Consider the following 13,736-nt stretch of genomic DNA (forward strand, 5'->3'; position numbering starts at 1 on the left):
GGACAGAGACAATCCAAAGCGACTTACAAGTGAGGTACAAGGCAGCAAAATTTTTAGTCAAGGATAAAACATCCAAGCAAAGTCCTATCAAAAAAGTGTTTACAGTTCACGAGATGCAAGTGACTTTCTGGTCTTCACACAAGGAGGCCTGATGCTTCCGCTGATGCTCCGGCCCAACAAGGGAAACCGCCCCCTCGTCGAAACCAAACTAATTAGTGTGTCTTTGTTAGGTCAAAGGTGTGAACGCTCGGTGATTACTGTATTAAAAACAGACTAAATCAGCAGGCTCAAGAAAAATGACAGAAACTTAGCTACCTGTGAAACCAACAAACAAATTTCAAACAGTACTTGAGTATAGAGTGTATCTCATGTCCTAGTTTGGTGCTTTTCCAATAATCCGACATTCTGACTGAGCAACACAGAACACACTCAGAACTTTTAACTAAAGGCAGAGCCCATTAAAACCATATTCATTAAATAAAAAGGCTGCAATAAATGATCTTTAAAATTATTACTTCACTATTATGTTGGCCAAATGTATTTAATAACTATAAAAACCACAGACACAATAAAATATTTTATTGTCATGACTTTCTTTTACTTTCTAGCTTTAAGGGCCATTCTTTCTCGTTTCTTTTTAACACATCTCAGCAAATGTATTTTCTAAAGTTAAAAATGCCTTAGTGTATGCAGATTGAACATTATATGCAGAGGCCTCATAATTTAAAATGATTTGGATATACTAATATAGATACACTGTTAAGATCAAAAATGGCCAGTGCGCACAATAGTTCTGCATATGCATAGATCTTATGTGTAAAGTCAGAACATTTCTTTCCATATACAAAGAATGAGGCCCATTACTTTCTGGTCTATGTGAGCTATGTGAACTCCTTTGTTCCAATGACTGTGGTGGAATTTGGTGAAGATTTCTAAAAGCAGAATTTCATGCTGCACTACAAATATTCATGTTGACGTTTGCTCATGTCCATCTAATTAACATCAAGTTAATGATTCTCTTTATTGTAATCCACAATGAAGAGAACCCATCTACTTTCAGTCATGTTTCAAATAACTGAAAGTAGACAAGCCGTTGGTCACAGCCACTAAATAAAAGAATGAGTTATCTATGCTGTTTGGTTTCTAAAAGGTGCCATGTTTAATTAATAAGGGGACGTTCTGTTTTGGACCCTTGTTGTGCTGAGTTTGTGTTGGTTAGTAAAACCTTTCAGTTTGTGAAGGCTTCATTAGCCTGTTTATATGAAAGGAAACATGTAAATGAAGGATTTTGAAAATTCCTCTCTCTCTCTTACACACACACACACATACACAAACGGAGAGAGAGCGGGGGGGGACATACGGAGGGTTGTCACATTTCCTCTGTCTGAACTGGACCCCAGTACCACAGGTCCTGCTGCACATGCTCCACTGGCTCCACTGACTCCAGTCACCGTCCACGTGCTGAGGGATAGGAGTCTTACTGACACACTCGCCGGTCCTGCACCACTGACACACACACACACACACACACACACAGACACACACCATAAATACTTTATATTCACTATCATTTGGGCAAGTTAGGAGATGTCTACCAGAAGCATGAGAGCATTGAGTGAGTGAAGCATTTCTACCTTGTCTGCACCACACTCTGTTCCATCCAGAGGAGGATCCAGTTTGGTCTTGCAGGATACATCTCCCTCTACTAGACACCACAGACCAGCACACATAAGGTGCTGACACACACACACACACACAGAAATACATTGTCCCATTAATGCTAATATTCACTTTATGATATTCAGCTTCACATTTATTGACAGTAAGATTCCATCATCACAACAACAGAGTCATCACACTAACTTCTCTGCTGCCGCTGTTGTCCTTTTTAACAAAATTGTCCTCTTAAATGCTTTTGCATCTTCTTTGTCACATTGTCTGGTAAAGAAATGTTTTAGTTGTTTTTAAAGCTTGAATTATAAAACTGACTTCCTAACTGTACAGTTAGGTCTAGGTATTATCTTACATTTGTACTGGCTGAACTTGATATCGAATTAGCTTAGCTTAGCTTTATGGTTAAGTTTCCTTCCCATTACAGTGAAATGGCATATAAGGGGATGCAAATTTAACCCTCAACCCAACACGATAACATTGCACATTCATCTAGTACAATTTACATCTAGTATATTTCAAAATATGTAAGTCCCTTGCACCCATCAGTAAGCCTTTATTCCACGTTTCTTTTCTGTATATTCTGATTCATAAATGTATGCTTTGCCTTATTATGTGGGATCCCAAGTTAAATCTAAACCTTTGTCCAAAGTATCTGTTAGACTGTATCATAGCCTGTTTTTCACTCTGTTATGTGAGTAAGGTGCAGAGAGAAATCCCTCTGCCTCTCACAAAATGAGTATTTTTACATTGTATGTAACATTGTACTATTGAAAGACCCACAGTCTGTATAGGTTAGTAGGCCTACTGACGTTTTATGAGCTTCCGTTGGCCTTTGGAGTGAATTTTTGGGCAAAATGAGAGCTGTGCATGTTGACTTTGCAGTATTCGCCCCAAAGATAGACGTTCACATATACATATGGGTGTCAATATTGCATATATTATAAACACTGAAGAGAAGCAGAAAGTTGTACCTCCATGTCATTGCAGAAAGTGGCATTGGTTCCAAAAAGGATCTGGCACTGTTCGTCCACACTGTAGTGCATGCCGGGGAGCTTGGGAGGAAGCCGTACTTGGTAACGGCTCCTGTGGTCTGTGTGCAGCAGGCAGGCACTGGCTTTGGACCTGTTTGAATAACACAAAAAAGAAGGTTTTGTATTGTTTGCTTAGCACTGAAATTATAACTTACTTTCACTTTCAAATCTGAATCCAAACAAGACTTGTATGACAGAATTGAACAAAGTTATTTTTAAATTAAACGGCGATAAGCACTGGGATGACACAAGCAATATACAACATGAACAAAAAGCAAAGATTCCTTTTAGTGTGATGTTGATTGGCATGTATATTTCAGTGGCTTTAATGCCCAGCAAAATGATCTTCAACTCCTCCGAATCTTAGGATCTGCCAGAACTTGTGATGTGTCATGCGCAAAAGATGCGGCTCTGAGAGCCGATGCTTTGTATTGAATCTGAAGTTTTTTTTCTTTCGCTGCTTACCTCAGTGCTCAGCCTGAGCCCCGCTCAAGGCAGAACTTTGTTTCGATTGGTCAGCAATGGCATCGCGGCCAATCAGATGTGAGGATATGGGCTCATACCATCATGTGAAAACAGAGAGGGGGGTGCTGAGATGTTAACTGTCTGGTAGTTAGCGGAGAGGAGAGTGTGTGAGTTGACGTAGTGTTGGCGTAGTTGAAACCGAGTGACAGCCGAAAGAGAAGCAGCATCTGGCTCCAGTTTAATGACAATGGAAACAGCAAAGCAGACTGTGTTCACTGCAAGATGAAAATTACTTTAAGAGCAGGATCCACCACAAACCTGCATAGACTTATGAGAATTGTCCATCCTACAGTGCAGTTAGAGGAGAGAGGGCAAGCTAGTGCACATCTACAGATCCTGGTGTGTCTCATCCCAAAAAACAGCAAGTGCAGCAGCATCTACTGGCTTCCCCACACATGCAGGTACAACCTCTCCTACTGCAACTCAAAGCAAAATAAGCCAGTTTATACCCAAAGTGATGACCCCATCCAAACAGCACAGTATTGGTGAAGAGTTGGCTAAAATGTTAGCTACTGATTTCCAACCCTTTTCCTTTGTGGAGGACAGAGGTTTTAAAAGTTTTGTCAAAACTTTTAATCCCACATACAATCTACCCAGTAGAAGAACATTGTCCCAAACAACAATACCTAAACTATATGACTCAGAAAGCACATTATGGCAAGAAAGTGTGAAAAAAGCTCCATCAGTTTGCCTGACAACTGACTGCTGGACCTCCAGAACCACATGCTCTTTCATGGCTGTCACTTGCCATTTCATTGAAAATTACAAGATGACATCTCAGCTTCTGGACTGCTTTGAGTTCACAGACAGACACACTGCAGGAAACTTGGCAGAGGAGCTAGTAAGAGTGTCAAAAGAGTGACAAGTAGAGGACAGAGTGGTGCGCTGTGTGACCTGTGAAAGGCCTACAAAAAATCTAAATTAAGAGCCATTCAGGAGTCGAAAGAGGCGGCTCTTCTTTAGGAGCTGAGCCAAAAGAGCTGGCTCTCTGAAAAGAGCCGAACTTCCCATCACTAGCCAGAACTGGAAATCCATTATCGACAACCCACAACATCACTCACCACATCTCCTTCATCTCTTGCTCAGTCTTCAGTGCACCTGTTCTCTACCCTGTCTCCAGTTTTCCTTTTCCAGATTGTTTGTTGCCTTTTGTGCTCATCTCTCTAGCCTGTTAATCCTGTTTCTGAAGATCCAGTGGCTTTACGACCTGTTTCTGCTCCGATCATTATCATATCTTGTGTTCTCTCTGACCTGGAATTCTGGATTTTGGACATTGGAGCCTGTGGTTTTGATTTGTAGACATTGGTTTGATCACAGACTTTGGATCACCCTGACCCACTGTGTTTTTGGAATGTTGTGTCTATCACTCTCTCCTCCCATCTGCCATCACCATCTCCTCTATTCACTTGTTCTGCCCCACTATCTCAGGCATTTATTTGCCACTCACCTGCGTTTGCCACAGTCTAAAACCTACCTAACCAGTCTGAGGTGGTCTCACCCCTCCTGAAGTGTGATCCCCAGCCTGTGCCAGTCAAACCCCTCAACACCTCTCACCACTTTCCACTATAAAACCACATTGCTCTGTCTGTGGCATTGAGCCTAATTGAGTTCTCCATTAACTAAGCATTAAACAGACAACATCAAATCCCAAGCGGAGTTCCTAAGCTCAGCAAAGACCCGTTATCTTTTCATTCACTTCTGTACCCCACAATTTAAGATTTATAGTACAATAGTCACATGTAGTTAAAGAGGCACGAAGTTGAACATTTTCAGATTTTATTTAAATATTTGCAGTCTGACTGGTTACTTTGCCTAGTGCTGCTCAAGTTGGATTTATTGGGTTTTCTCTAGAAATTTGTATAATCTCGTGCCTCGAGATGACTTTGTTGTGATCTGGTCTATATAAATAATGTTGAATTGAATTGAGTTGACCAAGTGATTTACAAGTGATGAACAAAGAAAGTTAGTTACAGTACCGTGTTGAGCGTTAAAAATAAATAAATAAATAAATAAAAAATCCAGGCTTCATGTTTTGGTTAAATTGGATTCATATGATCCAGTTAGTCCTGGTTTTACCTTACAATTTTGTAAGCACACTATATACATGACCTATGACCTGTGAACATTGCCTACACAGGTTGTTTTTGTGATTTTTAAATTGCCTTGTCTCTGACGTATCCATATTGTCGATTCGGCGCATACTGTAGTTTTCTCTATTTGAATTTTCAGTCCATATTTAATGAATGTTGTAGTTTTCCTATGCTTTTTTCTAGTTGAGTCTTAATTTCTTTCTCTGACCAACTTAAAATTAAATATTGTCTTCTGCTCACCCCAGGTTCTACCACAGCTCATTCTAATTCTGTTCCAGGATTTCTTCTACTGTGTAAGAGGTGATTCAGTTAAGTTTGATTCAAAATACCAAGTGTATAGAAATAGAAAACACTCCGGGGCTGCATAAGAAAAGGCCCAGATAGGTGATGACATGGGGACATACAGGAAGCATATCAAACTTATTTAGTGTGCTCATTATAACATCAGCATAAAAAACATCTTCAACACAGACTTTAACTGGAACTACTGTATCTCACCTCAGGAAGTTCTCCAGGTCATCACGGCTGCAGGAGGACCACGACAAGTCACTGGGGTTTCTTCCCTTTACCCATTCACCAGACATGATGTGGGAGTGACCAGTGCAGGTGGTGTGGTCATCATCATGGCTCATTCCCATGCTAAAGACAAGATAGGGGCACTGTGTCAAACAGTCCTGTTCTCAAACAAAGGAGTCATAGTACCGAGAAAATATGTTTTTTGAAGAATTTTTACATAAGTGACACATAATGTTTAGGTCCCAGAGTAATCCTTAACTTGCAAGCTGTACTTTCTTTTTCAGAGTTCCTTCTGTACACAGGGTTAACTTGATGGCCAGATCAGTAAGATGTGCTTTTTATATAATTCTGTCTCAGGCAGCCTCAGATACATTTAATCTCTAATTTATGTGTGTATCCAGGAAAATTCCTTTGTCTTTTATAAAAGTGTTGTTCCTGGACAAAAACAAGACTTAAATCAAGAGAAGGCTTGTTGGATTAGGACAAATGACAAGTTCTCTCATTTTTACTGTAAATTGTCTTTATTGTATTGTAATGTGACAGTGATGGAATCCTTTGATTTAAATTTTTGTTTTGTTCATTGAGAGTACTCTCTATGTATCATGGTAAATGGTAAATGTTCTGCACTTATTTGGGCTTTTCCACCTATTGGGACTCAAAGCACTTTACACTGCTTCTTATTCACCCATTCACACACACTCATACAACAATGCAGCTGGCCAACCGGGAGCAACTAAGTTGGGGTACAGTGTCTTGCTCAAGGACAAGGACCGGAGGTGCCAGGGATTGAACCAACAACTGTGAGATTGGTGGACAACTGCTCTACCTTCCTGCGCCACAGTCGGCCCTGGTGGGAAACTGGTTATCGCTGCTGTCTCACAGCTACATTGTCCCTGGTTTAAACCTCCCCGCCAACTGTGGCCTTGCTGTATGGAGTTTGCATGTTGTCCCTGTGCTTGGTGGGTCTCTCTAGTTATTCCTGCTTCCTCCCACAGTCCACAGACATGCATGTTCGGTTAATTGGTGAATCAAAATTGTCTGTAGGTTTGAATGTGAGTGTGAATGGTTGTCTGCGTGTTTCTCTCTGTGTTAGCACTGAGATAGAATGGAGACCTGTACAAAGTAAACCCCACCTCTCGGACAATGACAGGGGTTAGACTCCTGCCCCCGTGACCCTAAATAGGACAAGAGGTTACAGATTATGGACAGATCTTCTCTACTACAACTTGCTTCATTCACCTCAATGATTGCAAAGGCAGGAGAAATGGCAGCTACAGTCCAGCAGCCCACACAGCAGCATTTTTCACTTCACTCCCTTCCCATTTTATTTATTTTTTGTGCAGATCCATCCAGATTCCCCACTGCTGGAACACCACTGACACCCTTACATAATGCACTTAAGTTGTTGTGCTGCCTCACTTACTCTGTGTTTAACTTGCCCTACTGTACTCTAAGGAGAGGACATTAAACAGCTTATGTTGCTGAGTTTTGATGCTGTGGGATAAATTCCATGTCACTCCAGGCAGTAAAGTTACCAGAAGGTAATTTAACTGACTGTTGTATTTAATGAATCTGTAATAATTAGCACCAGATTTCAGCATACAGGGAATAAAAAGGTATCAGTAACACATGGCTGTGATGTGTTTTCTCTAAAACTATAAACTAGTCTACATGTGTCTGTTTCTAATCCTAACATGTCGTCCTGTGATAGAACTACAATCAGCACCCAAAATAACTTGTCATGTTGTGTAGGAATATTTTCTTTCCCCAGCAACCGAAGATAATTTTGTCTAAGAGCAAAAATAGAATGTTAAGTGCTGTACTAAGGGGAAAATAAGGAAAACATAGGTAATTTAGACCTTTTTTAATTGCATTTTTAATAGCTACAGTTCACACACTCCCAACTAATTGTAAAACCAGTACAATGCAGTGAACTCCCTTGTGCCAGCAGCACATGTAACAGTAACACACCTGCAACATATTAATGGAGCAGAGTTGGAGCCAGAGGAAAGCTCTGAAGATTCCTTACTCTCAGTCCATCTGTGTGCACACAATGCATTAACAAAGAGGACTTCGCTTTGGCACAGTGTGGTTGTTTTGGATGTTTCCACCCAAAACCATGACCTACATTTGAAAATTAAAAGACAACAATCTGCTAGATAAATACTCAGAAACTGTTTCTTACAGAAATGAAATGAAAGCATAAAAATATATTTCCGAAATAATATTTTTCCTTATTTACACAGGATGATGTAATACCTTCAAGGCAGAAGAAATAGATTAGTGCCATCAATCTGACCAACTGTGCCAGACTCTTTTGGACGGAGGAGTGGAGCGCAAAAGTTTGAATTGCATCTCATGAAATTGTTTCATCAACTCAATAATTGGTGCACATTTAACTAGTACAAATGTTCCTTTATTATCAGAAACAACAAAATTTGTCAAGAAGTGTATAAAAATGTTTAAAAAGTTGATTCATCGGTTGTAATCTAAAACTTCATATGTTCCTCCCTTTGTCTGCCATATAATGCTTGGATCAATTTATTTAGAGTTCATTTTATTTAACCTACTCTTTCACTAACAATACAACGAGGAATTACAGTACAGTACAAGCCCAATGATGAAGTGAATGAAGTGTTGACAGTAGTTCTGAAGATCAGACATCTGATTTTACATATTAAAGTTAATTACCTAAAAAGTTTATCAAGGAGGAAGCAACTTTGGCATTAATATTTTTTATTATTTTACAATAACATTATGTTTGTACAATGCTTTAGCATTTTTGTTACTTCAGAAGCTGAAGTAACTGAATATGATTTAAATATGCTGATTAAGAAAGATTCTTTGTTTTAATATTTTTGCCGTTTTACATAAAAGGACAAACTTTTTCACTTAACTTTAATCTGCTAGTTTAAGTCTGGTGGTCTGTTTAATTCACTTTAATCAAGATGTAGCTCTGTACCATCAGACAATAAGCTAAAAATGAGATTCAGTGGAACTTTTAACAAGACCGTGGTGTAAAGCACAAATGTCTATAAGGTGACAGCAAATGAGAAAGTTTCTTATATTAAAGGTTTACCTATATTCACAAACTCACAGACATATAAGTCTGTAACAACAAACTCTGCTTACCTAACAATAAACAGTGAACCAGTTTACCTGAATCAGTTATTCAGTCTATCAGACAGACAGGTCAACAAGGCCAAAAACAGCCGATGACTAAAAACCTGAAAAACTAAGGCCATTCCTGTCATCCTGAGATTCAGACTATTCTGCCCTCCCTGATAATTCAACTTCATTTTTATGGTTGATATCTACTTTAGGAACGTCCCTCTTAAGTTTAACTACCCTGATAATACCAGTATAATGGGGATCAAAAACAGGAAACATGCAGCTCAGTCTGTCACTTGGTGTTATCAGGACTATATTCAGCACAGCAAATTCAAAACCCAGGATCTGAACATAGATTTAAATCCTATCCTACGTTTTCTTCTCTCATACAGTATGTACAGTTTGGTATGGCAGCCCCCCAAAAACTGCATTAATTTGTCAATGGGTCATGAAGAATCAAAGCCCCCCTGACATGAAGTGATTTACTGAAAAAATAAAAATAAAAATAAAAAAAGACTGGTAAAATCATACCTCACCTATCTAGCTCAACCTGCTCTCCATCTGTTTCAACCGTGGCCCTCTGAGTGGCGCTACAGATCTTTGTCCATCATAGATATCCAGCTCAAGAACAGTTTATTTTTCCCATCATGCAGTAAGAACTGTGGGTTCTGGATCTTTATCTCTCCTCCATGTGTTGTGTTATATGCTGTTCTTACACTCAATAATTTATGAGTAACACAGTGTGTATAGAGTATCTATAATATCAGGTTGGGCTAAATGTTGTTCATTTGGAACTATACCAACAATGTATTTACCACCTCTGATGTTTACCCATTAAAGTAAAGCGTAAGGGCAAAACTTTAATTGTCCTTTGTTTTTATTGGTAAAAACATACACACTTTTCCTCCAGTAGAAGTACAGATACAGATGTAGTTAAGTCACTGGTTAAAGTAGCAGTAGTGCCTAAGTTCTAAAGTAAAATAGACTCTGGAACGTACTCACAGTAAAAACTACATTTCTACCAGCTTTTTCTGTTCAAATTTTAACTGGACAACAGCTTTCGGCCTGTTCCTGGTTTTGGCCCTTCCTGCTGCAACCCTCCCATTTAATATGGGCTCGGGAAGGGCACCAAGGTGGCTCTAGGTTTGGCTACACCTGATGGGGGATGGGGATTCAAAACCACTGCCTTTTGCATCCCATCCCAATGCTCCTTCACTGAGCCACCAGCCCCCCATATTAACATAATTTGAAGATAAATAAATCATCTAACGTCAAATAACAGTAATAGTGATAAACTGAAAATAATAAACAACTAGCCAATCAGTTTTCAGTATCAGCAACAGAACGGAAACATTATTATTATTATTAACTCACTTTAGGTGTAATTAAGCCTTAATTAAAGGTAAAAATGAATTCGATCGAGACCACACCAGCAACATCCATCTGGGAAGGTTCTGATTTTGCCTTTTTCCACTAAAATTATACAGTGTGCATAGCTATTTTAATTTATACAATTTTAGTCAGAGTAGAGAAATAAAACATTTTAAATAATTTATTGCATTATTAAAAAATATATAGAGCTTTGTGGGGGGTCAGACTCCTCACATGCACCTCTGGCCACTGCCTAGAAAAAGCCCCAGCCTGTCTGCAAACTGATACTCTTACCAACACACTGAAAACAGCTGCCTGTTGCTGTCAGAGAATCGCAGAGACCAAATTCTTCAAATAAGTTTCAAGTAAACATGTAAGGAGGCTATTGTAGCTTAGAAATATAACTACACTGGAGTTAGAATACAGCTGGGCTGTCGAGGTTAACACGCCGTACTGTAGCTACTAGTCAATACCAACTGGAGAACAATTATACAGAAAAAAACAGCTTAGATTCAATATTACAAAAGTAACAAGCCTTTGAAAATTTAACAAGTAGGAAGTTCAGATATTAGTATTAAAATATAGAGAGTGAAAGGTTGTCAGATGATAACATGTTTAAGTACAGATACCTGTATATTGTACTTTAGTAATTAACTATTTGTACTTTAAAAAATGATCTAATGTTAGCATCAACATTACTTGATAAAGATGTATATGTATATATACTGTAGTATGATGTCTCCCTGAACCATAGCTCTTTGAAAACTTAAAACCACAACAGAAGCCTGAGCTCAGCGTTTGTCTCAGCACCTAATCGCTGTAACTTCTAATTGATGCACAGAAAAATCCTTCTTGGCAGCGAGCAAGAGAGAGAGAGAGAGAGTGAGAGTATGTGTGTGTGTGCGTACATGCTTGTGTAACACTGCTTCCATAATGAGAATGTCCAAGTGCGGCAGTCACAGAGTGTGTTAGCATGGCACCTTTTCTGGCCTCAAAGCTGAAGCAGAAAAGGGCAAAAACTCCTGAGGCACCTGGCACAGTCACAGTTGGTACAAAAGTTCACTTTAACATTAGCTGTGTGTAACTAGGCTGTCAACAATAACTTTATGTGCAAACTACATATATGCAGGTTTAAAGTAAAAAAAGATTAATCTATGGCTGACTTTTGCCCTCAGGAGTTTTTACATTACACGAATTACATTTGTGTTTTTATTAGTCAGGTTAGCAACAAAAGTGTGATACAGAGTTCCGATGCCTGTGTTTGATATCTTTTTACAAAGTACGTTAAAACATTCATCTTCACCACACTTGTGCAAAAACAAACATTGCATCAGCTTAAGTTTGTATCCACTTATACTGAAATGGAACATAAGGAGATACAAACATAACCCTAAAAGTATAATGCACCCATCATCAAAAATAAGAGAAAACAATACTAAAAATAATAAAAAATTATGTTATTGAGGAGGTGGTGACTCAGTTGGCCACCTATTGACCGTTGAGTCAGCGGTTCAAGACCTGACTCTCTGTGGCCACGTGACAAAGTGTCCTTCGGTCAAGACACTGAACCCCCAAGCTGCTTAACGCCAGCCATGCAGCGTATTTCGGAGTGTCGGTTCCAAGCCCTAAAATATTAGAGGGCATCCACCAAATAAACATAAACATGCAGACTAATGATCCACTTTGGTGACCCCAAGCTCACAGAACAAGGCCAAGGAAAAAAGGTTCATTCTTGCATCCCTCTTGATCCATTAATTAAAACCTAACACATTTCTGATGAAGGAATATTCATACTAGCTCATTGCGAATTAAATATTTTGTTTTTTAGCTCCCAACCTGCCTATCCCTGAAAGAAAATCCTGTGCTCCATGTAGTTTGAGGCAACATAGAGGTGGCGAAATGGATACTTGTTATATCGTATACTCAACATAATGACAAGACTCTATGGTAGTTCTCCAGCCCATTGAATGGCAAATCATATCTTTGCAGGTTAAACCAATACTGAACCAGCACAGAACAAATATATCTTTTGTGTTAAAGCGTAAGTCTTGATTTGCTGGCAATTCAGAACAGAGACCTGTGATGTTGGATCATTATTCTATTTCACCTACGTTCACACCGGTTTAAATCCTGCACTCAGTGAATCTTACTTGTGTCCCAGCTCATGAGCAATGGTAAAGGCCAAATTAAGTCCATTGTCCTCTGCTAACACGCACTTCCTCTTGGCACTGCAGACACCACCCAGATAAGCAATACCTGTAACACAGTGACATGACAACAATCGGTAAGGGATTAATAAGTAGAGACTGCTACTATTTTTAGTAGCGGTATTTAAAGGATTTCCTGTAGAAAAACACTTTGCAGAACAGAATCATACAGTTTTGTGAATACATTTTTTTAAAGTGTTTTCAAAAGTGAAAAATGCTTATATTGAAAAACTGATTTGCTCTGCAAAACTTGTTTGCTCTATTGTCACCTATAAGAAACAGCTCTCTGCAGTTACAACAGTAATGTCAGCTGTCACTGTTTCCTTGGAGACGGCTGTATTGGTGTTGGCTTTGCTAGTCAACAAGCAGGATTAATGGTGGCTGCAGCAGTTGAGGACAAGAAAAATAAAATTTAAAAATATATATTACCATACTGATATGGAAATAGTAGACATATCCCCAAATTATTAATTTCCGTATATTCTTTGGAAAAACCAGGGAGCCACTAGAGGTGGGCTAAAGAGCTGCATATAGCTCCGGAGATGTGAACTGCAAACCTCTGGGTTAAGGATTTCTCATAGAAACCTTGGTGCAGCATTCCTTAATTAAACTGATTCAACCAAACTACAGGCGTAGAACCTGTACAGGACATATAGGATTGTTGATGAAGATCAATTTGTCTCTATTTAGTATTTATGTGTGAAAACAGAAGCTGTACATATATGAAGATAGGCAGTGTATCCCACCTGTGGACATGGAGATTCACTGTGCAAGTACCTAGTGCACTGACTGCAAATGTGTCAGAAAATTAAAGCAGCTGCTCATTTTGTATATTGTTATCTAACGTTCCATTAAATGTTATTGACATACATTCATGTAAAGCACATACACATGCTGTTTTATTTCTTTCCCTTTTTACATTCAGTCAAACACTACAGAACAAAGAAGCACTTCTTCTCATTGTTGCTACTGTCCGGAGTTGGCATCTAATTTGTCATCATTAGGAGGTGTCCATGAGTCCATCCCAGTTTGTAGTATAATTAGGAGTGTGTGCATGAAGTAATACACAAACTATACAAAGCTACTTTGTGTAACTTATACATGCATCACATTTATATGTGATTTTACAATGTTTAGTGTTCAGCCTCATTAGATTCACAGTATCTTCAGTGTATTAGTAATAAAGAAAAGAAAAGAAAATGAAAACAGTA

General features: G+C 38.9%; 1 protein-coding gene across 2 annotated transcripts in view; it reads right to left on the reverse strand.

The window, feature by feature from the left end:
* adamts17 (ADAM metallopeptidase with thrombospondin type 1 motif, 17) overlaps positions 1 to 13,736 on the reverse strand; it is a 117,635-nt gene that overhangs the window by 61,060 nt on the left and 42,839 nt on the right. For both annotated transcript variants that reach the window (XM_067493821.1, XM_067493814.1), the window contains exons 8-12: positions 12,469 to 12,574; positions 5,819 to 5,959; positions 2,646 to 2,796; positions 1,635 to 1,736; positions 1,361 to 1,506 (exon numbers count right to left, since the gene is read on the reverse strand). In XM_067493821.1, coding sequence (XP_067349922.1) covers positions 1,361 to 1,506; positions 1,635 to 1,736; positions 2,646 to 2,796; positions 5,819 to 5,959; positions 12,469 to 12,574 — 646 coding nt within the window. The remainder of the gene's footprint in view (positions 1 to 1,360; positions 1,507 to 1,634; positions 1,737 to 2,645; positions 2,797 to 5,818; positions 5,960 to 12,468; positions 12,575 to 13,736) is intronic.

Source organism: Channa argus, chromosome 2 (assembly GCF_033026475.1).
Source record: "Channa argus isolate prfri chromosome 2, Channa argus male v1.0, whole genome shotgun sequence".
NCBI classification, from domain to species: Eukaryota; Metazoa; Chordata; class Actinopteri; order Anabantiformes; family Channidae; genus Channa; species Channa argus.